General features: G+C 41.1%; 1 protein-coding gene across 2 annotated transcripts in view; it reads right to left on the bottom strand.

Moving 5' to 3' along the window:
* Positions 1–511: 511 nt before the first annotated feature.
* The window catches only part of IL7R (interleukin 7 receptor), a 29305-nt gene continuing 2692 nt past the window's right edge, over positions 512–27124 (bottom strand). The window contains exons 2-8 of one of the 2 annotated variants that reach the window (XM_079917109.1): positions 25162–25300; positions 13390–13547; positions 8266–8423; positions 7088–7256; positions 5468–5561; positions 4449–4524; positions 512–4031 (exon numbers count right to left, since the gene is read on the bottom strand). In XM_079917109.1, the coding sequence (XP_079773235.1) occupies positions 3528–4031; positions 4449–4524; positions 5468–5561; positions 7088–7256; positions 8266–8423; positions 13390–13547; positions 25162–25300 (1298 nt within the window). In that variant the 3' untranslated portion in view covers positions 512–3527. Of the gene's footprint in view, positions 4032–4448; positions 4525–5467; positions 5562–7087; positions 7257–8265; positions 8424–13389; positions 13548–25161; positions 25317–27124 lie in introns of both variants that reach the window. The other variant, XM_079917110.1, reaches the window with a different exon arrangement.

The raw sequence follows: 27124 nt of genomic DNA, 5'->3' as shown, positions 1-27124 counted from the left end.
GCTGTTTCCCATTTCTGGAGGTGCCAGTGGTTGAGATGCGGGATGGCTCTGTGGCCTCCGTGTGTTTGGTTTTTTGGCCCTCCCAGGTATTCTGGGAGCTCCCTGATAGCCTTTCATAAATTCCTTTCCTGCTCAAATTAGCTAAAGCTGTTTCCTATTTGCCTAAAGCTAAGATTCATGGCTGATATTTTGGCTCATCACCCCCATATGACATTGTCGACTGTTCCAATGTGTCTTTGTCCCCGTGTGATTGCGAGCGACATCCCATCTCATCTCCATCACCCCAGCGCCCAGCTTAGTGCAAAGTAATGCAGAGCAGATCCTCAATGAATTGCTAATTCGTTAATTTGCAAATGAATTACTTAATTGAGGAAAAAAGTTTCCTCTGAAAATCTCAATCCATAAAGTAACAGCAAATGACACCGGGATGTTTCCAGTGGCTGAGGAGAAGCATGGCCCATTTTGGATATCCTTTTATTCGTATTTCTCATAGAAGACAAGTGCAGTCACAGAGAGTTCCATAGTGTTTAATTAAATATATGACTGTAACACACATTGGATACTTATAATACACTTAGCAGCACTGCAAAATGTTTGTAATGCATGTGGAAGTACACAGTCAAATCAGAGACTTTAGGTGTAGTGAACAATGGATATTTTAAAGAATAACCCCGAAGAGAAACAACGGGACTGGCAGAAATGCCATCTGATCTCCATCATTCCAGCTGTCTGATCACGTATGCTCACTGCCTTCCTGACCAATTCTCTCTCTACAAATGCTCTGAAAACACAAGCATGCACATCTGAAACAGCCCACACTTGGCTTTTCTGAAGCAAATTCCCCTGGAAATAAGAATGAAGGGAGAGGCAAAGGCTGGTAGAAAGTCAGTAGAATAAGCCAGGGTGCCCTAGATTCAGACGTGGTTGTTTAATTGACCAAATTACTTATCAGTTTTCTTTTCATTTCACACCATATAGAACTAGCAGTTTACATCTCTAATTTATGCACTGTCTCTGACCAGGAGTTTTTCTTTCTTAATGAAATCCCAAAGAGGGTTCGTCAGAACAACTTTGTAATCATACATTATACAGTATATAATCAGGCATTAGCAGCAGTTATGATTATAAGAGTATGATACACAGATTTTACATACCTCCGGTAACAGACAGACATTCACACACTGAATTCAAATGATAATCTATGCTAACAGGATTTTAAAGCTGGAGGGACCTTGATCTTCCTTGAGACCTATCCCCTCCTTTCTTTGAGAGATTGTTTATGTATATGAGGGATACAAACTTACAGCTTCCAGTCCTGACTTAGCATGTAAGGTCGAGTAACTTACCTGTCTTGTCTGTGTCCCCATTTTCACATCAGGCAAAGATAATAATGGTAAGTACTTCATAGGACCTCTATGAATAAGATGCAAGAGGGCTGGGCTGGGCGTGAGGTTTCCTGTGATGACCTCTTCCTCGAGACTTGGCTCACGTTTCTACAGAAGGTAAATAACCGACCTCTGCCTGGTGGAAAATGTCTTCTGCTCTCACGCCAGGCAGGTTCTGCTTTTCTTCCACAAAGATGTGTACCACTCTTGTGGCATTTTCCCTGCCTGCCTTCCAGCAGGGAGCTTCGAACATGCCTCCATGACCGCATTTTGTGTTATAATGATTTGTTTGCAAGCTACCTTTCATTAGATTTTTCACTTTATGAGGGCAGGGTCCCAACCTTGTTTGTCTTAGACCTCCCAGCCTACCGCTGTGGTTGGCACAGAGCAAGCTTTCCATAAATACTTGTCAAGAAAATGGAAGGGGTAATGCTTACAGAGGTGCTTTGAAAAATCACAAAAGTGCTGAGCAAATCTAAGGGATTATGAGACTATAGTCATTGCTAGTGATTCAGAGAAAAGCACTGGAAGGTACAACACTGAACTAGTCTGATTATCATTAGGTCTCTAAGCCAACAGATAAGGTCTATGAGTCCACTATTTAAAACTCACTTCACAGACATCACAAAATAAAACCAAAAAGAAAATTTTAAAAATTAAAAGCACTTAATCTCCCCCCAAACAAACTAAAAACACAACAAAAAAAAAGGCAAAACATAAATGACAACAATGAGGACAAACTCCCAAACAACAATATCAATCCTGGACTGATGTCCCTCCTGATCTGTGTACACCCGGAGTGGCGATGGGGATGGTATGGGGGCCTGTGTAGAGGCATCAGCTGCACTGCCCTGAGCTGAGGCTTCTTCGCTGCCTTGATTTGGCTTGAGACAGCCTTTAAAAATTTATCTGGACCAAGAAATGCAAGAGGACCCATGTCAGATGTTCTCTATATCTTCGGGAAGATGGCCACAGTCAACTCACTCACTGCATGGGCTTGTAATTCATTCTCCCTGAAGTTTTGTGGCAACATTCATGGTGATAGAAATCAGGATGGTGGATGGATTTGGGTTGGGAAGTCTCTACACATATAGAAACATTATGTCCTGGCTCACGGCTCGAACGCACCAGTGTCCTGAGTCAGTAACAGGTTCTTCCATCATCAGTGGATGCCCCTGGGTGGGAGGAGCAAGTGGGTCATGCTCTTGATAACTAAAAATAGAAATTCCAGGCTTCTAGTTGATTCTCTCGAGCACTTTTTCAGAAAAATGGAATAAAATGGTCTTTGTGGCTCCGTCTTACCTTCTCCACTTTTTGTAGACATGGCTGGCCATGGTGCCTCATATGTCATAAGCCATTCCTCCCGCCCCTGTCTTCCTGGTAGCCTTTTCAGTTCGGGTGACCACAGGTCCCCATTTGCCTGGGACTGTCCCGGTTTACGCTTGTTGTCCTGGAGTGATTATTTATAACTTCCCCTTTCACTTGCAAAAGTGACCCAGTTTGGACAATACATTATAGAGTCACCCTGTTCTAAGTGAGGTTTGGCACTCGAGAATGGGACAGTCCCTAGTTAAGAGGAAGGCACATGACTTGGAGGAGATGCAGTTAGACTCCTGGGTAGCAAATCTTGATTCTATTCCTTGCTGAGTGGGGAGCATGGATAAGCTAATGTAAGCTACAGTTTCATCATCTGTAACGTAGAGAATGATCCTAATCGCACCCACCTCCCAGGATTATTGTGAGGATGCAGTGCGGAAAGATGTGTACAGCATGTAGCACAGCACTGTGTACATAGTGATTCCTGATAATGGTGTCTCTTATTCTAATTCTCCTCTCCTTCTTTCTTCCGTTGCTCCCTTTTGCCCTCCCCACCCTTCCATCTTTTCCTCCACCCTTTCTTTCACTCTTTTCTGCTTTTTTTCCTTTCTGAAATAAATGAATCATTGCATTGCCTGGAGCAGAATGCTCCTGCCTCCTGTCTCTTGCCACTGAAGCAGGGAGGTGTGGTCGAAACACTGTTTCAGAATCCTGTGGACCATGTCGAGGGGCTGCTTTCATTTTGTCTTCTTTGTGCTGTGAGCGAGAGTGGGACTCAGTTATCTCTGTTCATCATGATGGTTCTGGCCATCGATTTCTTGCAATTCACTGGTTTTGGTAGAAGCTGGACATGGTGACATAGGCTTCTTCTTGACTTGATCTCAAGGAAGTGAGGATGGACTGCCCCTGGGCAGCAGGGTTCAATGTCAGGGTTCCGGGTTGGAATGGAAACAGAGGGGGCAGGGTGCTGTTTGTAGTTCCAGGGCCAAGCAGCAGGTCTCGGTACAGGAGAGGTCCATTCTTGCCACCTTCCTTGCAATCTGGGGACCTGGAGAAGGGGAGTCCAGGGGCATCACACACACTGATGTTCCCAGCCAGGCACCTGAATGACGACTCTCCTCTGAAAGTTTTTGGGCTGATGCCTACATGCTCGGAGGGCCAGTTGGGGCCCTGCATACCCCCTCCGAGCCTCTGCTTCTCAGTCTCCTCTAGCTGTGGAGGAAGAGGATCTTGCAGAAAGCCTTCTGCTTCGTCTCTAGCTTGAATGCCATCCACCTTATGAATCTGGCAGTCCAGGAAACTTTCAGGATTGAAACTCACATTCAAATTCTGCACCAAAAAAAAAAAAAAAAAAAAAAAAGAGAGAGATAGAGGCATTAAGACTGCACCAGAGAGACATATCAGCAAATGTTCTGTTCAGGAAAAGAGCTCAAGAACTTTCCAACAGGGGTTTACCAGGGTATGTCACAGAATTACCCACATGTTCTAGTTGACTCTCTGCCTCTGGAGGTGCTGTGATACTTCAGGGTCTGAAGTATCCCTGGGGAAGTCTGGGAAATTCTGAGACTTGTATTTCATTTTAGTTTCCCACCTCCAGGAACCTGCAGCTGGCATCTTATGAGGGGCCCTAGTTATGTGATACACGAAAGACCGACACTTGAGGTTCAGCCATTCTTCATCCTGCAACATCATTCTCGGCTGCCAGGATGCCTCTGACATAGTGATGGAAGCACCAGATGCACTCACTTTTTTTGGTTTCTTGCACAGTTGTTCCAGAGTCTTCTTATGATCAGGGAGACTGGGCCATATGATAGGCTTGATTCTGAAATAAAAGGACATTGAAGATGTAATGAATGGTGGAGGCAGCAGGCACAGTAGACCTTCCCACTGACTCTGAGCCAGGAGTCAGAAGAGCAGATTTCTAGCCTTGGCTCTGCCACAACTAGGTGGATGACCTTGGACAAGTGACTTGCTTTCTCTGGGCCTCAGAGTCCCACCAGTCCATAGAGGGGTTGGACCAGAGACCATTGTCACTGATCTACTCTGTGAACCAGACAACAATGATACACCCCTGGCCAAGGGCCCTGGAGAAAAGGAACAATAAGTCTTGGCAATGATGTAGCTATGAAACTAAAATCTGATCTGTTCATCTACTCCCCAAAATAGGCTTTGTCATCTTTCTTTTCTCTTCATTGGCAGCAACCCCTCTGCTCTGATTTTGGTGGAAGTGAGACATACTTTCAAAGTTACACAGGGAAATTGCTTTAGGGTGGTACTTTAGAAACTGGAGTATCTTGGGGGGCAGCGGGTATGTGACCCTGTGTTGAGGGCATCTTCCTAAAACATTAATAACTCTACTGAAGTGTGTCTAAATGATGAAACAAGCATGGCCCTATCATGGGGTAGAATGCAAAAGTCTCATGAATTTGTGTGCTGAAAGCTAAGACTTCAGAAACATTCTGCATTTCCCATGGGTCCCTCCAGCTGCCCAGGCATTCTGGGGGGATGGCTCTTACCCACTGAGGACACTTGGGAGGAAAGGTTTGCGGGGAGGATTTGCCCTATGTTCAGTTTATATATTTTTACCTCTTGTGACATTAACTATGGAAATTCATCAGTGCCTGAGGATGAAGAGGGATATAGGGCCCTGCAATTCCTGAAATGCCTTATTCCCCTTTGCAGTTTTCTCATCAATAAACAGGACTAGAGCTCTGACTGTCTGGAATCCCACATAAACACTCTCTTGATTAGTTAAAGAAATTCACCTTTTTTCCCACAACACACAGGCCAGAACGACCATCAGAGCCACAGAGAAGAAACTCAGAATGATGATAATTAGTAAAACAGGATCCATCTCCCCTGGAAGGCAAGGATAGATCTTGGTTAGCAATCATGAAGCGTGCCGTGGGGGAGACTTTCAGGATGCTTTGAGTTTATTTAGTAACTTGGGCCCATTTATTATTTCGTGAAAGTTGCTTTTCAGTAAACAGGATGATGTACTAGCTTTTATGGGGGAATTTGGGCTTCAGTAAGTGACAGTGTTGCTGAAACAGCCTCTGCTCACCGGTGCTGAATAGAAACGTGGAGACAGAGTTTTGGGTGAAATAGAAAAGAGTAGCTTTTATTGCTTTGCCAAGCAAATGGGGCCACAGCGGGCTAATGCCCTCAAGACTACGTGACCAACCCTGGAGGGGGTAGTGAGGAGTCTTATAGTGTTCAAGGAGCAGGGCGTAGTCAGCTTGTGGACATTCTTCTGATTGGTTGGTGGGGAGGGAATGGGGAGTCAGCATCATCAACCTTCTGGTTCAAAACAGTCTAGGGTCTACGTTCTTGTGGTCAGCAGTTTTCATCTGGTAGGGGTGTGCTTCCTGTTAAAAACAACTTAGGAATGTGTGTCAGGCCTTTAACTGTATCTCTCAGGGAACCATGAGTTCGGTGGCAGATGTGGCGGATTTATAATCTATAAATTGTTACCAGTTCCCCCGCCCAATAGCTATTCTTTGTTTCTACACCTTCACATTTCTCAATCATTAACTCTTGAGTCAGCCTTTCACTTCAAAAGACAAGGACACAGGAGCTTGTACACGGTTTCAGCACCGACTTAGGTGACCAGGTCCAGACCAGGTCCTGATCTGTCACTTGGAATTTAAAAGTGACCTAACATTAAAGACAGCAGTACCCCCTGCCTAACTTCCACCAGCAAGAGAGAGAAGCTGAGCAGGGGAATGATGAGAGATGCTCTACCCTGCAGCCTCAGCAATTCCTAGGGTAAGGACGGAAGGCCGGTGCAGCAGAGCTGTTCCGTGCATCCCCCAAAGGGAAGGTATATGTGGGGTGCTCTGGGTCCCCAGTGGTCTGCCTGAGCTATGCCCTTTGGTTCTTCTGGCTGTTCTCAGTTCCTAGACTCCCAGGATATCTTCATTATTCTAGAAAAGGAGACATGCGAAAGCCACACCAGCCTACCCATCTGCCACCCCCTATGGTATTCCCTAGAGGGACTTGGCGGCAGCGGCCATTGGGATCCCAGTCTGAATTGGTAAACTAGAGGTAGTGGGTGGGAATTTTGTTCAGAACTAGTGGCTCCCAGGAGTGCCCAGAACAGTAAAGTCCAGAGAGCCTACATCAGCTGATCAGTGACTAAGACTCCTACTCCCACCCCTTCTTCGTTCTTCACAAAAGGGGCAAAGATGGCAGGTCATTTTTCAAAGAAAGTGTAAGAATGCCCTCTGGGGAGTCCTAACTTGTGGGTTTGTTTCATCTCTCTAGCTCTCACTGTCTCTCACAGACTTTGACATGCAAAGCACTACGGCGGGGGTGGGGGGGGTGGGGGTGGGGGTGGGGGTGGGGGGGTGGGGGTGGGGGAACAGACTCCAGTCACTTCTCACCTGGGCCATTGGTCTCTGGAGTTCTGAAGTGGAAACTTGGACTCCATTCACTCCAGAAGCCTTCAAAATAGTTGGTGTTAGGGATGGACCGAACTTTAATCTCATACATTGCATTGGGTTGTAGCTTTCTCTGTAGGAGCATCAACTTTGTGCTGGATAAATTCATGTGCTGAAGAGCAAAAAAAGGTCACTACATTTTTAAGGTGGAAAAAGAGGCGGTGCTCACATCTCCCAAATCATTTCAAGTTGAGTGTCTTTAGTCATGTGGGCATTCTCTGGAGGTTCTCTCATATTTGTTAGAAAAAGGAGCTCTGACGTGGAGGGGTTGGAAGCAGAATTGGGGCAGAGTGTGTGAGCTCACAAACAATGCTGCAAGTGGTCAAGGAGGGCAGTGATAAAATGGGTCTTTTTCTTTATTCAGGTGAGTTGGGCTCTCCCAGTCAGGGAGGGTATAAATCACTCCCAGGCTCCCGCCTTCCTTTCCACAGTCTAATCTCTTCTTTTTCTTTTCCTCCCATTTCACATCCCATGGAGAGATGAAAGGGAATGGTAAGGTTAGTGAGCAAGAATCATTTTCCTCTGGAAAGATATAATTGTACATCGTGAATAGCAATATAGAGACACAGTCTCTCCAATAACGTGTGTCATCCTTAGGAGGAAAAAGTACTCTATCAATTTGATGGGTAAAAAGTAATACCTCTGGTTATGTACGTTTAGATTTATTTGATTATTAGTTTTTTATACTTATTGAAATTACATATTTTCTATTTTGTGAGACATTTCCAACTTTCTTGCTAATTTTTCTATTGTCATATTTGTCCTTTTCTTAATGATTCATAAGACCTTTTTATATTTTAAGAATATTAACCATCTGTCAGTTGTATGTGTGGTAATTTAAGCCTAATTTCTTTTTTTTTTTTGCGGTACGTGGGCCTCTCACTGCTGTGGCCTCTCCCGTTGCGGAGCACAGGCTCCGGACGCGCAGGCTCAGCGGCCATGGCTCATGGGCCCAGCCACTCCGCGGCATGTGGGATCTTCCCGGACCGGGGCACGAACCCGTGTCCCCTGCGTTGGCAGGCGGACTCTCAATCACTGCGCCACCAGGGAAGTCCTATTAAGATATTTTTATATACATCTTCATAAATTTTATAACGTATAAATGTAGTTGACCTACATACCATCCAATCATTTTCGTTTTTTTCCTGACGGTAGGCTACCTCATGCATTAATTCTTTCACATACTTCTTTTGTAAGTGCGATGTATTAAATGTCACCTCAAAGTCATTTGCTCCCTTGCGATAGACGACTCTTATGTCAAAAGGAGCCTCAGGTTTAACTGAAAAGGAAAAAGAAATGAAGTCATTCTATGGGGTAGTCAAGGAAATAATCATAATTTTTAAAGTGCATCTACTCTGAAAATCACATTCCTTTTCTGGGTCAGTAAAAACCATTTCTTCTTCTTCCCGGTTCAAAGCCTGACTACATTTCCCAGCCTCCCTTGCAGTTGGGTGTGTTCTTGTGAAGGATGTGGGTGGAAGTGATGTGCGCCGCCTCCCATCCTGGCCCAGAAACCCCACATGTGTGACCCCAATGCTCGGTCTCCTTCTGCCACTTGGAGCCATACGTTGAAGAGAGTGGAGCCCCAGGATGGAGAAGCCCTGAATGTTGCTTGAAGGAGCACCACCCACAGGTTAGAAACACCCATTTTGGCTCTTACATGAGCAAGAAATAAACTTATGGTGGTGGAGATATATGTTTTAGGGCGTATTGGTTACAGTAGCTAGTGCTAATTTTACGCAGAAAACATATTCTCTTCTCCTTTTGAGTACTAGAGGACTTGTTACTAACTAGCCCCGAAGCAGGAGAATTTGAACTTTGAGTCTTCATTATTCTGCTAAAACCGGGGGCCTTACACCTCATCTCAGTTACATGGAAACTGGGGATCTGCATCCTGGCCCTGGCTTATAACTTCTGGTGTAACTGCAGGTTGCCTGCTTCTTCAGTCTTGTTTGCTTTAGCTCTAAACTCCTCTCTGGCTTCTTTCTCCTGTCTACCTGCCTAGGATCAGAGGCACCATATATGAAATACTGTGGGAGGGAGAGAGGTATTATTTCAGGCAGAACAAACCCGGAGAAAGGTACTGAAATCCTATGAGCACATGTGTGTCAGGACACCTCCCACCCTTGACTTGGGGTTTCCCTGTCTTGGCGTCTTTGCTGTTCTTTCACTAAAGCCTGGGAACTTAGTTGTCTAGGGATGGGGCAGCCACTTGTTTGCATGGCTGATCTCAGACAGAGATTGGGAGATGCATAGGTTAAAATCTAACCTAAACCTATTGTTAATGAGGGAGTGTTCATCACAACTTCACACAGTAGACTGAGCTGGATTCCAGGCTATATGATCTGGGCTTTAAGACTGACTTGCTGACCCAGTAAAAGGAGTTCACGTGGTGAGGTTTGGCCCCCTTGTCATAATCACTTGCTCGTAGTGGTGGCTGCCTAAATGTCTCCTGCCTTGATTCCCCCAGAGGTACTGAAAAAGAGGAAGTGCTTCTTTCTTTACCCTTGGATGTCTTCTGCAAGGGGAAGTTTACCTTTTTTTACCCTTAGATGCACTATAAACAGGGAAGATACCCCAAAGGGAAGCAGGAGGAAAGGTAGTGGGTGTAGAGAAACAGAGAAGACTGTCAGTCCTTTGACACCAGCCAAGCCAGTTTCTACCTGCCATTCAAGGAAATGATTAAGAGTCACATTCTCAACAAAACCTTTGACACTGAATCCCTTGCTGCATCCCCATCTCCCAAGGCCTCTCAATAATGGAAGAATTCAGGGAAGAACAGACTAATGTTGATTACATACTTACTAAGTGCCAAGCTCTTAACTTATGACATCTTGCATCAACACTCACTCATTGCCAATATACTGATGAGGAAACTGAGTCTGAGGGGTTAATTAGCTAAGTTCAGCCCCCATAGGATGAGTTAATAAGATGTAAATCCAATTCTGTCTGATCCTGAGTCTCACTCTCCTTCATTTATTTATTTTTTTAAAAATTTATTTATTTATACAGTAGGTCCTTGTTGGTTATCTATTTTAAATATAGCAGTGTGTACATGTCAATTCCAAACTCCCAATCTATCCCTCTCCCCTCCCCTTCCCCCCGGTAACCATAAGTTCATCCTCTAAGTTTATCCTGTGAGTCTGTTTCTGGTTTGTAAATAAGTTCATTTGTATGGAGAACAGTATGGAGGTTCCTTAAAAAACTAAAAACAGAGCTACCATATGATCCAGCAATCCCACTCCTGGGCATATATCTGGAGAAAAACATGCTTCAAAAGGGTACACGCACCCCAATGTTCATTGTAGCACTGTTTACAATAGCCAAAACGTGGAAGTAACCTAACTGTCAGTTGACAGAGGAGTGGATAAAGAAGATGTGCTATATATATATATACAATGGAATATTACTCAGCTATTAAAAAGAGTAAAATAATGCCATTTGCAGCAACATAGATGGACTTGCAGATGATCATACTAAGTGAAGTAAGCCAGACAGAGAAAGACAAATATCATATGATATCACTTATATGCAGAATCTAAAAAGTGATACAAATGAATTCTCTCTCCTTCACTGAGCTTTTATTTCTGTGCTCAGCTCTCTCTTACTGGCTTGTGCAGGCTCTCCCCACACAGTTCTGCTTCTAAACCCAATGGTACATTTAAGCAACTTAGAAAAAGGTGCTCATTCCTCAAGCAACATCTTAAAAAGTTAATTTATTCTTGGCACAACTTGAACTATTATATGAATTTACCCTGACAAGAAAAGGGGGGAGACAGAAGCTGCCCCTCCAGGCTTACTGGGGACCCACACCTAAAGAAGGAGTTGTGAGTGAGGGGACCGGTGGCTGCAGGGGACCTTTGGCTCTGGGGTTTAATCAGCAGCATCTAATGTCAATTTAGTTAAATGACTGTTCTATTAATGAACTGTAGCATCAGGAACCAGAAGATGATGCTACTGGGAGACATGTCTCCACCACCGCTCATGCTGCTTGCCCAGGTGTGCTTTCCAAAGCCCCGAGGTGCTCACAGCACCCCTTTGTAGACCTATGCTACCAGCAGAGTGCACACCCTGTCTCTCCTCTGGTCCCTCAGAGGAGGCGGCCGGTCAGGTTTTCCATCTGCTGGGTGGTACAGAATGTGGACTTCGAAGAGCACTGGGCATATGAGATCTGGAGAGTCTGATGGGGCAGACTGCCACCAAGAGCCTGTGGGCGTGCCCTGAGTGTTCACATGCTCACGCACTAAGATGCATGTGGGCCCTCTGTGCTGGGGTGGGTTTTTGTAAGAAGGGGCTCTCCCCTGGGGCTTCAGGACTCTGTCACAAGACTGAGTCTCTGCCCTCTCTGCCTGCTCTCCGAGAGTAAATACATATTTGCAAAGTAAATGATGAACTTGTAGATGTAGTGCCCTGTGTACAAACTGAACATCCATCCATAGCAGCCTAGTCTCCAAATGACCAAAACTCAGCTTGCTTGTGTCCCAATATCAGAGAGAGCCTGTCGTGCCACCACCCCTACGCACTCACACTGGTCGTGACTAATGTCTCTTTTCTACTCTCCCTCTGCTTTTTCTACAAGATGACTGTTCAAACATGGAACTTCTGCTTTTGCCCTTTACTATATTAGTGGTACAAAACTGAGACTAGATTCCAAGTTTCTCTTTGTCACCTCTAATGAGTATTGCTCTCTTACCTTTAATTTTCTTTTAGGAGGGTGAAGGGAGGGGGTTGAGAAGAGGGAGAGACAGAGCCATAGTATTTAAAACCAGAAAGAGAATGCACCTCTTCAATCACTTTGAACAGTATTCTCCCTACATACATGGTTTCACTTGTAAAACTCCATAGGTAGAATGAATACAAGAAGTTAGGATTCCATTGCACTGATGTACCATAACTGGCTTAGACATTCCCCTCTACCAGGGTATCTCTGAGGTTTTGAAAAAGAACCTTTCTTACCTCAGTGTGATAAATCTGTAAGTAATGGGAAAACTTTTTGTGTCTATATTCCCAATCTCTCTGATCATTTTATTTGCTTGGTAACCGAATGGTGAATTGGTAATTAATACTGACTTATAACCTGATAATCGAATGGATTTACTGAAATCCATGATTCATATTACTATGTGTATTATATAGAACCAAGGGAAACATACAGATAAATTTAGCAATTCAAATTGTACTTTTTTGGGAATATAATAATTATCACTTTTTCTGGCCAAGTGTAATATGTATATTCTACATACATATTACACTTAATATGTATATTCTAGGCCAAATCAGATATGACTATGCATCACTCCTCAATAGTGAGTCTCCTAGGAAGGTGTGATGGTAATTTCATGTGTCAACTTGGCTAGGCTATGGTCCCCAGTTGTTTGGCTAAACACTAATCTAAAGGTATTTTTTTTTAAAGACATGACTAACATTTAAATCAGGAGACTTTGAGTAAAATAATTACTCTCTAAAATGTGGTAGGTCTCATTCAATCAGATGAAGGCCTTCAAAGCAAACACTGAGATTCCCTGAAGAAGAAGCAATTTTGTCTTAAGAATGCAACATAGAGATGCTGCTTGAGTTTCCAGACTGCCTGGTCTGCCCTCTGGACTCAAAACCACTATATCCACTCTTACCTGAATTTCTAGCCTTCTGGCTTGCCCTACAGATTTCAGACTTGCCAGCCCCTAAAATTATGACAGTCAATTCCTTAAAATGAATCTCTTTTTCTCTATCTATCTATCTCTCATCTATGTATCTATGTATATCCATCTATCCTATTGGCTCTGTTTCCTCTGGATAACTCTAATACAGAAGGCATATTTACTTTTAAAAATAACTTGATAATTTTGCTAAATACACTCACAGGTAGGTATGTGGGGAGAAGATTACAAGGAATTCAGGAAAAGGTAAGGTGAGGAAGGAAAAGACGTGTGTGGGTGAAGTACAGGAGGCCCAGCTCCAGTTAGGCACTTCACACAGATGAACTCTTCCTGCAATCTGTAAGTGTCAATCACCCTTTTTCATAGCTCAGTTTGAAGACCCTCAGAGTTCTCTCACAGTAAGAATAAATAGCATAAGCTTCAAACTTTCATTCCTCTTAAGAAATTATATGCATTAGAGAATTTGATATTTTCTATTGTAAATAGTTTTCATTATTTGTCTACTTTAACATACAGAAAGTTCAGACACAGATATCTGTCTTCTGATATCTGAAAAATGGCGACATTCCCCCATATACAACTTCTTACCTATTTTGACTATGTTCATTTTTTTGCAAGTCATGCTTTTTCTTCCAAGCTTCACACATATTTTACTGTCTCCAATCAGTAAGAATTTCTTTGTCTTGATGAGATACATCCCTTGCAGTTTATTAAAACTCAGGCAATCTACCTCCAAAAGGGCCCCACTGTAGAAACAAAAAAGGAATTTGTCTTAATTCAAGTAGGAGTTTCTGTATAGAAGGAATAGCATCACATCCACTTTTCATTTGTGTGGCTTTAAATTTGTCCATAGGGTAGATGCATATTTGAGAGAGAGAGAATTAAAATAAAATAGCTTTTTGCTGCCATTATAATCAGCATTGATTTACTCAGGCATTAGATGCAATTGAACCTGAAATAGTTAAAGCATGTTCATGAAAATAATGGAAAATTCTTATCTTGTAATAACTGATTGTTAGGAGATAAATACTTTCTTTAGGTGGGAAGGTAATTTCTTTTTTTGATATCCTGCAGGAATAAATTGAAAAAATAAAGCCTGTAAAGAAATATTGACCAAAAGAGTGTTAAAGGAAATAATAAAATAGTCTAAAGGATTATATACATAAAACCATATACACTTAATGGGTAATTTGGGAATTTTCATAGGCAATTTTGGCTGAGTTCCACTTTTAACTCATTAACAGACTTTAAAATCAACCCTTCTCCCCATGTTCCTTAGATTAAATGTTCTAGGAATTGAATTCTGTCACTTCTCTGACCTCCTATTCCCAATTAAAATCAGGCTTTCAGGAAACTGAAGAAAAGAGAATGTTGCCTACTATGCGACCACATCAAAACTCCAAATTGTACTCTTTTAAAAAAATTCCTATTTCAAAAAGAAAGTATGTTTTAGTTCCAGTAGTGGCAGAGTAGCTTATACCACACTAACCATCAACATGACTACCAAAAACTTTGAGCAAGATAGTTTTGAAAATACTATTTAAAAGCATTGGAGAAGAACCAAAAGCAGGCAAACACTAGGGGAATTTAATTCTTTAGAAAACGGTGGATTAGATCCTTGTTTCTAGGTTGTATTTTTTTTTCGGTACGCGGGCCTCTCACTGTTGTGGCCTCTCCCGTTGCGGAGTACAGGATCCGGACGCGCAGGCTCAGCGGCCATGGCTCACGGGCCCAGACACTCCGCGGCATGTGGGATCTTCCCGGACCGGGGCACGAACCCGTGTCCCCTGCATCAGCAGGCGGACTCTCAACCACTGCACCACCAGAGAAGCCCTTGTTTTGTTTTATCTGAAGGCACTTCTCAGGTCACATTATGATGGGCATTTAGAATCTAACAGAAGGCCACAGTTTTACTGTCTTGAGAAGTTAGAGGACAGAGTTTCGGTTGGCCTGAGTGGCTGGGTATTTTTAAGGGAGAAAAGCCTAGAAATGAAGAAACTTTAGACATAGAAGACACAAAGTCTGCATATAAACTCTGCTTAAATTATTATATGTCCCCTTAATTGTGCAGATGTGGAGGAAAATCCAAGGAAACCATGGCAATAGCTAGATGGCTCTAGAAGGAACTAAGAAGATCTTTTTGGTGCTGCCTCAAAAGAAGAATTTGGAGATTAATCCGGCCAAGTTAACTGAGTAACAGAGTTAAAATTAACACTTGCCAGAGGAAGTTATCAGAATCCAATCAATCAGTCAATCAACAAAGCACCCTATTATCGATAGTGTCCTTCCTACGTTCAAAAGCTGCTACAAAAGAGCAGAAATAGAAAAATGTGACAAACAGTGAAGATAAAAAGCAGTCAATGGAAACTGAAGCCAAGAGGACCTGGATATTGGAACTAGCAGAAAAGAACTTTTCAACAGCTTTTGTAAATATGTTAAACAAAATACGGTCATAATTATTAAAGGAATGAAGAATCTTAGTGGAGAAGTGGAAACTACAAAAGAGAACAAAATGAAAATACTATAACTGACAAGTACAAATTTAAAGTTTTAAAAAATATACTGAATGTATGGGATGGATGTAATAGCAGATAGAAGTCAGAAGAAAAGGTTGGTGAAGCTGAAGATAGATCAATAGAAATTATTTAATCTAAAACAACAGAAAAAGTCTTATTGACCTGTGGGACAATATCCAGGGGATAAATAAATATGCAATTAGAGTTCCAGAACAAAAAGAAAGAATTTGGCTAAAAAAATATTTAAAGAAATAATGTTCTCAAATTTCCCAAATGTAGCAAAAAATATCAACTTTTAGGTTTAAAAAACTCAGCCAATCCAAGCAGGATAAATACAAAGGAAACCACACCTAGGTACATCATAGTCAAATGGCTGAAAAGCAAAGGCAAATAAGAAATCTTGAAAGCATCCAGAGAAAAGTATCACTTCTCATCAGAAATTATGTGAATGAGAAGACACTGGAATAATATATTTAAAACTCTGGAAGGGGAAAAACATGTCCACTTTGAATCCTTACACTACAAAATATTCTTCAATAATGAAGGCAAAATAAGGATATTTCCAGCTATATAAAAATTGAGATAATTTGTTTTAGGAAGTACTTTAGACCAAAGGGAGATAATAATAGGTGGAATTTCAGATCTACAGGAAGCAATTAGGTTTACCAGAATAAATAAAGAAGCCAATACATATTTTCTTCTCTTAAATTCTTTAAAGATAAAGATTGTTTAAAGCAAATACTGTAGCGTTATTGTGGCATTTACAGTATATGTAGGGACTTCCCTGGTGGCGCAGTGGTTAAGCATCTGCCTGCCAATGCAGGGGACAAAGATTGGGCTCTAGTCTGGGAAGATCCCACATGCTGTGGAGCAACTAAGCTCGTGAGCCACAACTACTGAGCCTGTGCTCTAGAGCCCACGAGCCACAACTACTGAACCCATGTGGCACAACTACTGCAGCCCACGCGCCTAGAGCCCATGCTCCGCAACAAGAGAGGCCACTGCAACGAGAAGCCTGCACACCGCAATGAAGAGTAGCCCCCGCTCTCCACAACTAGAAAAAGTCCATGCACAGCAACGAAGACCCCATGCAGCCAAAAAAAACCCCCAAAACCCAATATATGTAGATATAAAATATATGACAGTAGTACAAAGGGTAGAATGTGATAAGTACAACTATATTGTTGCAAGTTTCTTATATTTTACATGAACTAGTACATTAACTCTAAGCAAACTCTAAGAAATGGTTGAATATTGCAACAGTTAGAGTAATCTAAAAAGAAATAGTGCCCAAAAGTGAAAATAAGGAAGAAATTGAATGTTTCAATAGTTCCCTTTCTTTCAAAGAAGTTCAATTTATTATTAATAAGCTTTCCTACAAAGAAAACTTTATGCCCAGATAAAGCTAGTGAATTCTATCATATATATACAAAATAGTGCCACTCCTACACAAATTCTTTCAGAAAATAGAGGAGAAATGAACGCCTCCCAACTTATTTTATGAAGTTAGCTCAAATCTGGTACAGAAAGCTGGCAAAAATATTACAGAAAAGAAATTTACAAATTAATGTTCCTCAAGAAAATGTTAATACATTGATATTAACACATAATGATAAAGTGGGATGCATGCAGGAAATCAAGGTAGGTTCAACAATCAAAGATCAATCAATACAATTCACCACATGAACAGAATAAAAGGCATAAATAATCTGATCAACTCAAGTGATTAGAAAAAGCATATGACAAAATTCAACATCCATTTATGATAAAACTCTCAGCAGACACATCCTCAACCTGATAAAAGGCATTTACAAAAGGTCTATAGTTAATAACATACCTAATGGTGAACTAGTGAACAGTTTTCTCCTAAGGTAAAGACAAGGCAGGAATATCTATTTTTCACAGCTTTTATTCAACAGTGCACTGGAGGTTCTAGCCGGTGCATAAGGCAAGAGAAACAAATAAAAATCACCAGTTTGAAAAGAAAGAAAATAAGACTTTCTTTACTTGCAGACATGTTTGTTCACATGGAAAACTATAAAGGCTCTCCAACACAATCACAGGAACGAATATAGTGAATTCACTAAGGTCGGTATACAAAAGTCAATTATATTTCTATAGACTAGTGTCCAAAAATTGGAAAATAAATTTAAAAAGTAATAGCTCCACTTATGATAGCAATAAAAACATAAAATGCTTAGAAATAAAATTAATAAAAGATGTTTAAGGCCTTTGCAATGGAAATTACAAAACATTCCTGAGAGGTATTAAAGGAGATCTAAATAAATAGAGAGCTGCATTCATGGATTAGCAAACTCAGTGCTGAAAAATGGAAATTTCCCCCAAATTGGTGTATGTAATTTTAATCAAAATCTCAGCAGGATTTAAAATAAGTCGACAAGCTGATTCCAAAATTTATGTGGAGGGCTTCCCTGGTGGCGCAGTGGTTGAGCGGCCGCCTGCCGATGCAGGGGACATGGGTTCGTGCCCCGGTCCGGGAAGATCCCACATGCCGTGGAGCGGCTGGGCCCGTGAGCCATGGCCGCTGTGTCTACGCATCTGGAGCCTGTGCTCCGCAACGGGAGAGGCCACAACAGTGAGAGGCCCGCGTACCGCAAAAAAAAAAAAAAAAAAAAAAAAAAAAAAATTTATGTGGAAACCCAAAGAACTCAGAATAGTCAAAACAACTTTGAAAAAAGTAGAACAAATAAGGAGGACACAGAGTACTTGATTTCAAACTTACTATAAAGTTATGATAATCAAGACAGTTTGGCATTGGCACAATGACAGAAATATTAATCAATGGAAAACATAGAGTGTTCAGAAATAGACTCATACACATAAGGTTACTTGATTTTAAAACATGCACTCTATCAATTCAATGGAAATAAATCTTTTCAGCAAGTTGTCCTGAAACAACTGAGCAAATGTGTGGAAAATATGAACCTCAATCTCACAAAAATTAATTGGGTATGGAGTGTAGCTCTAAATTTAAAGATTAAAACTGTAAACTGTTTAGAAGAAAACATAAGAAAATATCCTCCTAGATTTGAGTGTAGACAGACAGTCATCACACAAAAAACACTAAACATAAAAGAGAAAAATGAAATACATTGGACTTCATCAAAACGAAAACCTCCTGCTTATTAAAATGTCATTAATAAAATGAAATGGCAAGCTACAGACTAGCAGAAAATAGTTGTAGTACATATATCTAACATCAGAATTGTATCCAGAACATATAAAGAATTCACATCCATCAATAATAAAAGGACAAATAATTCAATGAAAAAAGACAAAAGACTTTAACAGATACTTGGCAAAAGAAGACATACAAATGGCCAGCTGTACCTGAAAAGCTGGCCAACGTTATTTGTTATTTGAGAAATGTAAATAAAATCATGACATACACTTTCAAAGCCAAATATTGGAAATGATGTGTAGCTCTCATACATTGCTGGTAGTAGAATGGTATAACTACTTTGGAAAACTTGTTGGGTAGTTTCTTATAAAGTTAAATACACACCTACCCTGTGATACAGTAATTCACTCTGGGGTTTTTACCTGAGAGAAATGAAAATATGTACCAACAAACTGATTTGTATAAGAATGTTAATAGTAACTAAAAAGAATAGCCTCAAACTTGAAAAAACTCAAACATCCATCAAGAAAGGATTAAAAATTTATGATATATTTGAACAGTGGAATTAATATGCAGCAACTGAAAAGATGAGCTATGAGATAAACATCAACATAGATAAATCTCTAAAACATTTTGTTGTGTGAAAGAAGTCAGACAGAAAAGAGTGAGTAGTGTGTTATTTCATTTATGAGAATTATCAGAAACCGGCAAAACCAAAGGGTGATAGATTTCAGAACTGTGATTGCTCACAGGAGATGAGGAAAGACTGGAAGGGGACCTGAGGCATCCTTCTAGGGTGAAAGAAAAGTTCTGTATCTCAACTGAGGTGATGGCAACATGTCAAATATGTTTCTCAAAACTCATTTAATGGACTTCCCTGGTGGCGCAGTTGTTGAGAATCCACCTGCCAATGCAGGGAACATGGGTTTGATCCCTGGTCTGGGAAGATCCCACATGCTGCGGAGCAACTAAGACCGTGTGCCACAACTACTGAGCCTGCACTCTAGAGCCCGCGAGCCACAACTACTGAAGCCCTCGTGCCTAAAGCCTGTGGTTCGCAACGAGAAGCCACCGCAATGAGAAGCCCGTGCACCGCAACGAAGAGTAGCTCCCGCTCGCCGCAACTAGAGAAAGCCCGTGCACAGCAATGAAGACCCAACGCAGTCAAAAAAAAAAAAAAAAAAAAGAAAGAAAATTTATAAAAAAAAAAGTTGACTAAAGAGTTGAAGTATTTACAAAAAAAAAAAAAAAAAACTCACTTAATATCTGTACATTTTACCATAGGTAAACTTTACCCCCGAATGAATGGTAATCCAAAAAGAAAGTGAAGTTAAATTAATAAACCACATAAACAATAAGGAAGTAAAGCAGAATATGTATTCTTACTGTAAAAATAAACAGTGCAGAGTAAAAGTAAAATTACTCATTTCTTTCCTTCAACCCTCTATTTAATTCACATCTCCTGTGATAACCATGATTACCAGTTTGTTTTTCCTAAATGGTCTTTAAATCCAGCCAGATAGCCAAAAAAAGAGGCATAGTTGGGTCAAATTGCAAGTGAGGATTGTGGAAGAAAGAAGTTTGCTTTCCATGAAGAGAATTCTTCTCATTAATCAGATTTTAAAAAAAATTATAGGGAGTATAGTCTAAAAAGGTCACTTACTTCTGACAACCAAGAATGTGTGTTGGTTTTCTATGGTGAGTTGGATGTGTGTGCACTCTTCTGTGCATGTGCGCATGTGAGCCCTTTCCAGGATCATTCCTGAAGTCTGAGCAGAAGGAACATGTCTGTATGGCTTGAGGCGAGGTGGGCATGGAGTTAAAATCTGAGGAGAATGCCTCAGCTTTACGTGAAGAACCTCTCACCTTTGGGCTGCTGTGGTCTTTGTGGTTAAGCTCTTGTAGTCATGAAAACGTAAGACTGATGAATAAATTTTAAGTTTAATAATTGGCTAAAAATATTTATTGTTTGTGGGAAATTCCTTAAAATTTTCCCCCCCAATATAGTTCTTTGTTAACTGTTATTTAGGGTATGCAGTTCTGGCTTTGAGTGTGTGTGTGTGTGTTGGAGTTTCTAGAGTATGCCCCTTGTTGGGCTACATGGGTTTTCCCATTTGGAGAAGAGTAAAAATAAAAAGCAAAATTTTAAGGTAAGCTGGATGGATACCAAGGAACAAACTTGAGAAGAGTGTCAGATGGAAAGTTCTGAAGATGGCAACACTGTCATGGTTTGATGAGTAAGGATGGAAGAGGAGAACTGGGTCAGGATCCCATTTCTGAACTTTAGGTAAATGTGCTATGGAGGAATTAGAAGGAAATGGCTTTTGGTTCAATCATTGAGTTTAGGATATATTTGTAAGTAAAGCATGTGTGGAATATTCCATTGCAGATCCTTAACATGTAGCAAGGTCCTGGTACTCTTGGACATTTAAGAAGAATCTAAAATGGTATTCTTAGTTCATTCCTGCTCTTCAGGGAGTGCAAGTAATGAGCAAGAAAAATAAAGGATCACCATATTGCTGTCTTGTGAGCCTAGGCATCCTTTTATGGGGTCTGAGCTCTAGGAGCTGCCCTATGTGGAGGGGAAGCTGCGCCGGAAGACTAAGAGACAACTGTGGTCTAGAACAGACAGTCTTGCTTTGTGCCACTAACCCTGGCTTTAGGAGATTGGAGGAAACTCTGTGTCCCCCCATGAGTGGCTCAACTCAATTCAATCCAATTCATTTCAATTCACTTAATTAAATTAAAACAGCTTACTTGGTTGCTAACTGTGTATTGCTAGGACTGGGAATGTTCTGGGATTTCACTGGCCAACACAATAGCCATCACCCCACAAGTGGATGTTGAACACTTGAAATATGGCTTATCCAAATTGAGATGTGCTCTAGATATGAAATACCAGACTCTGAAGATGTAGAATGCAAAAGAGTGTAAAATAGCTCATGAATATTTTTTTCACACAGATTATAGGTTGAAATGATAATATTTTGGCAATATTACATTCAATAAAATATTAAAATTAATCTTCACCTATTTCTTTTTTTTAAATGAGGCTACTAGGAAAGTTTAAATTACGTATATCGCTCACACATTTGTGGATTACATTGTATTTCTGTTAGATAGAGCTGTTCTAGGGTATTTTGGTGAAGAGATCACTACACATACCCAAGCAGTACTATAGGCTAGCAAATTTGGCCCTGTAGGAGCTTCCTAAGGGACATCAAACCTAAGCCACTCACACAAATTCCTTTGTTCTGAAAACAGGGCGAGATTGCTTGGGACCACTGCACCTGATTCTTCACCCCAATGCCACCTTCCTAAGCCTCCTGCAATCGCCGGGAGTTTAGAGTGATAAATACATTTCTCTTGTTGGTGCAAACAGATATTTACATGGAAATACTAAAAACAGCCATAGATTTTATTCCTCATTTGGCCCTAAAAGACAGAATCTTCTCAAAAGTATTAAACACCTTTGAAAGTTGGTATGGATTACTCTAGAAAGGACTAAATTAAAAACACTTGACGGATATTGCTAGTTAAGTCAGGAGCATGAAGTAGATTTGGCAGGATGCAGCCTGTGATGTTGGTGGTAATTGATGAAAACAAAAAAATGACATATTTGAAGTGGTATCTGTAGGCGGTACCTGGGAGTGACTGTGGTGCCCCAAGAATGTGGAACTAAAGGAAATATAATTACCTTCTGAGCTGAATATGAAAGTTATGCAGACACCTAAAAAGCAGGGTTCCACATTTACATGCCTGTGGTGTCCACGTGGGTAATAGAAATGAGAAAAGGGAGCCCAACTTCAGGACTGAGATTTAATTCCCCATCTATAGAAGCAATCAGAATTTTGTTCAGCTAATTTTTGCTGTCTAGGCCCAGCATTACTAAATCTGATTTTTAAAGAGATACCTAGATTTTTAAATGATGGCCACTAAATTTAGAAAAATTAACACTTTGAGATACGAATCAAATTAACTCTGGTCTTAAAATCAACAAACAAATTTCCTTTGTTTTGCTGTATTTGCGGAACCTTTGGATCACATTTTTAATGAAAATCTGACGACACTGAGAGAATTAAGTACCATTTACAGGCCATAAACCAGACACTAAACCTTCTACCCCAGTGCAAGGTGATTGCTAGGATCAGAGCTTAAATGACTCCCCGGGTCACAGAGCTAGTGCCGCTACCTGGATTCCAACCTCCCTGCCTGTTTCCAGAGCCTCTGCTTTGTCACTCCAGGTACCTGGGAGCTGGTTAGGGTTCTGGTGAATGAAGAATTTCTAGATCCCCCAGTGAGAGTGGATTTATACTGATGTACAACCTACTGGCCCTCTCTTTCTCTCCTCCCCCCAAACACCTGAGCTGGGGGTGAACATTTGGGTCACTATGATAGTTGCATCTGTCCATGTAAAGTTGTCAACTGGAGTGCTGGCAATCCAACTCTGTGATTTTGGCTAATCCAAGTCCATCCCTGAGAGATGGAACTGCACACTGCACACTGAACACTGAACACTAAGTAATGGGTTTCTGAGCCTGGGAGACTGGCGGCCAGATCAGGCAATGCTTGTTAGAAAACGTCCCTGGTGAGCCCTCTGGGAAACAGCGCCTGCTTTCTATCAACAATCCCGCCTGTGTAATGACTTCAGCAGAACTCACAGTTTTCAATCATTTACAATTTCTTTCTTTATAAATTTATGTTCACAGAAAAACAAGCTCGAATAAAGCTAGTCTCATTGTGGAAAAGAAGCCCAACCAAAGCAGCAAGTACAGCACTCTATTTAAGTGGCTTTAACTTGAGCTACGTCACTACTCTGAACCCAGGAGCTGCGCGAATCTCTCCCTCAAGGTTCTGGATACCTTTGCGAAAATGGCTTTTCTCCAAAAGCACCTTAACCTACTAAGGGCTTCATACTTATACTTTCACACTGAAAACGTGTCTTAAAGCAATCGCTTTCCAACAGAAATATCTGAACCCAACTGAAAAACCCAAACGGAGGCTATGGACAGGTTAAAATATGACAGGAGAAATCAAGAGACTTGTTAAAGGAAGCGGTAAAGTTTGTTCAAGTGGCCAAGGAAGTGGTCAAATACCATTGTGAATGAAAGTGGACAGAAGGTCAGCCTCAGCCTCCCCAAGAAAAACCACTGCAGTTCACCACCCGGCTGGCTGGAGAGCCCAAAGCAGACCTCTGTGTTGGAGAGGGTTTTGCCCACAAAAATGAGTGCATCTTTTTTTTTTTTTTTTTTTTTTTTGCGGTACGCGGGCCTCTCACTGTCATGGCCTCTCCCGTTGCGGACACAGGCTCCGGACGCGCAGGCTCAGCGGCCATGGCTCACGGGCACAGCCGCTCTGCGGCATGTGGGATCTTCCCAGACTGGGGCACGAACCCATGTCCCCTGCATCGGCAGGCAGACCCTCAACCACTGCGCCACCAGGGAAGCCCTGAGTGCATCTTTTGAATGAGTTGTTCGGCTGCCTTAGTGGAGTCTAGTTGCTGCACAGATTCTGAACATTGTAGGTTCCTCTTCTCTTGATATATTTTATTCCTGGAAAGCATGTTATAGAAGTGAACTGACAGAGGCAGACTGAGAACACACTATGGAATTCACGTCCAAGGTCATATTTATCCAATGACCATAGCAGAAGACACTTCATGAACAGATGTAGGGAATTAATGTAAGACGTGGGATTCAGGGCTTGTCTAGACTATATATTGTGGAGGATTGGCTGAGTGTCTACAGAATTTACGAAGCCCTCTTTTAGTACTGGTGGATCTTGACTTACTTTCCTTACTAGGCAACTAACTAAAATTAGGTCATCTGATATGAATTTGGAAATAGCCACAAGTCAGAATTTCACGGTCGAGTATTTTTTTCAAGTCATTAGAGATAGTAACCCTTGGCAACAAGAGATGATTTGTGAAAGAGGGAGAAGATAAAGTTCTGAGTTCTTTACCAAACCTTCAAACCAGACACAGACTTTCTTTTTACCTTTTCTCAGAGGCTCCATGAAACCAAGAGCCACTTTATTTCTGTGGATTTTTGCAAAACTCGTATTGAGAGTACCATCTGAAGTCAAACTGTGTCAAGGGGATGGCAGCTGAGTCTAGATTCATAGAGTTTTGACTTAATGCCTCTTTTTCATTCCTTATTACACACCAGATATGTCTTCTAATTAAATTATTAAAGTATTAAATTATTTAAGCATCACATCTCCCTATGAGGTGGTATATCTTATTTAACAGGTGAAGAAACTAAGGCATAGAAAAGTTATACAACTTACTCTAGATTAAAAAGCTAGTAAGTGCTCGTGTTGGGATTAGAAACCAGGCACCTGCCCTCAAGTGCAGCTTCAAGACACTACATTGTCTCATGTTGGGCAAAGAGCTTTTGGGGGATGAGTGTCCCAGAAGAACCAGAATTTAAATTCTGCCATGAAGTCAGGAGGGAAGTGGGATCTCCTACATCCATACTATCATTTGGCTGTAACAGCGGGACCTGAAAGATGAGCTCTTGGGAGTTGCTTTGCTTGAGTTTCTTGGTGAAGGACAAGGAGTTCCAGGAAGTTTTTGGAATTTATTCAATTATAATATTTGATAATTAACTCCCACACTCTCACCTTTGCAGCTGGTGCTGTACAGTATACAAAAGAGAGACAGATGATTTCTAAGCACCCACTGAAGGCACCATTCCTTACCATATTTCAAATTCCATATTGGTGCTGTTGACGTCCGGGTCGTCAAATGCACAGGTCAGCAAGTGCTGGGATCCATCCACTTCCAGCTGACTGTAGCACGAGAATGAGTAGTCATCCATTTCTGCATCGTCAAAGTCTCCTGGGAAAGAACAAACCTACAGCTGTTAATGAAGCCAATAAGTGCGTCCTTTTGAAATCTGGAGGGACTGATAAAATGGCAGCCTTCTGTGGTGGACATAAAGGAGTGATGGTTGTTTATCTAAAGAAGGAAAGCCCAAAGACATAGACAAGAAATAGGATTTCAAACAAACAAAATCACAAAACCAAAACAAAACCTAATGTGCACAGATTTTTTTCTAATAGAAAAGAAGTCATCACAATTAGTAAATAGCCTCCTAAGATTTCTAAATATCTCTGCCATTGGGTTAGTGCATTGGAGGTCTAGAATGAGACACTAAACACACGCTTTCTCTTATATAGATGGGAATTTCTTTTGTTTGTATACATTTCAAATGAGATACTTTATTATTTATGTGCTACCTAATCTAGTCTTGGGCTTTATTACTAATCTTCATTTATTCCCTCCCAAGAATTTTTTTTGAATGAAAGGTGATAGCTAACTTGCATTCAGAAGTTCCCTTTTTTAAAATGGTAGCTTTCCCTTGCCTAAATAGGCATCCTAACTAAAAGTACCATTGATTATCTCCATTGTGTGAATATTTATATAAGGCAACTTGTCTTAAGCTACTAACTGAGGCAACCATGATTAGGAAAAATTACATGACATGAATCTTATAGATACTATTTCTGAGCTTATACAATCTTCTTTTAGAGATATTGCATTTTCTAGGTATTAGCAAAATTCTGGAAGTATGTGGGGAACCAGAATTTTTTTGCCGCCACTTTTGGAAAGTATTGTCTGTCAGAGAGAGTATTCGATTTCTTAAGCTGGGTTGAGGCACTTAAGATTATATAGATATTTTGTGTGTATATTTTACAATATTTAATAGAGAAAACTATGCCAGCAAATAGACTCCAAGTGGGATCTGAGAAAATCCAGAGTAACCAAAGCCATTCTCAGGCTGAGTGTGAGCTATGATTGCTTCAAAATCCAATGATACTAGAAATTACTTTGGCCCATTGATACTAGAAAATAGATGCTCTAGGGCTTTAAATAGGATAGACAATATACCAAAAATCAAACCCCAGTTTAGTGTCCTGTAGGCCATGGGATTACAAGCAGCATCCACTTTAATCAATAACCCATTAGTTCGATGGGAAAGTTACTAAAGCTGGTTGTGAGTGGATCAACCAGTTGAGAGAAGGGTCAGTTCAGTCAAAGTGACAAGTCTCAAAAAGCCACATCTAGATAAGAGCTGTGTGCACTGCTCTTTCTGACTATACCTAGAACCCATCCGGCTCACAATTCTGCCACCAGCAAAGACTCCTTGTGTAATTTCAGAAGAGTATGGCCCTCTTATTAATGACAATTTTAAATAGTGAGGGGCAGCCCACCGTTTAGGGCTCCCATTTCAAAACATATTCGTTCCTAATCTCATAGAGTGAGATCTAGTCCCCTAATTGCTGGCACATTTCTTGATGGAATGGTTCTGTGTGGCTTTAGTCTGCCCTTATATGGCAGTACTCATGCTCTCTTAATGTTTTCTCTTCTTTAGAACTTCCACCAATCTTGTACAACAGAACCTACATTACTATTTGGATTCAGACATTTGTGGATCATCTTTGACTCAAAAATTCTGCAACATGCAACGTAAGCCAGAGAGAGCAGAGTCTAGCAGATGCCGGGTATTAACAGAAGAAAGCACTCCCACTATCCTTAACCATCCAATCTGGCAAAGTGAGCTTGCTGTATATTCTTATACATTTTATAAAGCGGTGGCCATTTACAATAGCCAAGACATGGAAGCAACCTAGATGTCCATTGACAGATGAATGGATAAAG

Source organism: Stenella coeruleoalba (assembly GCF_951394435.1).
Source record: "Stenella coeruleoalba genome assembly, chromosome: 3".
Taxonomy (NCBI): domain Eukaryota; kingdom Metazoa; phylum Chordata; class Mammalia; order Artiodactyla; family Delphinidae; genus Stenella; species Stenella coeruleoalba.
Note: the sequence above shows the minus strand (reverse complement) of the source record. Positions and strands in the feature narration are given on the sequence as shown.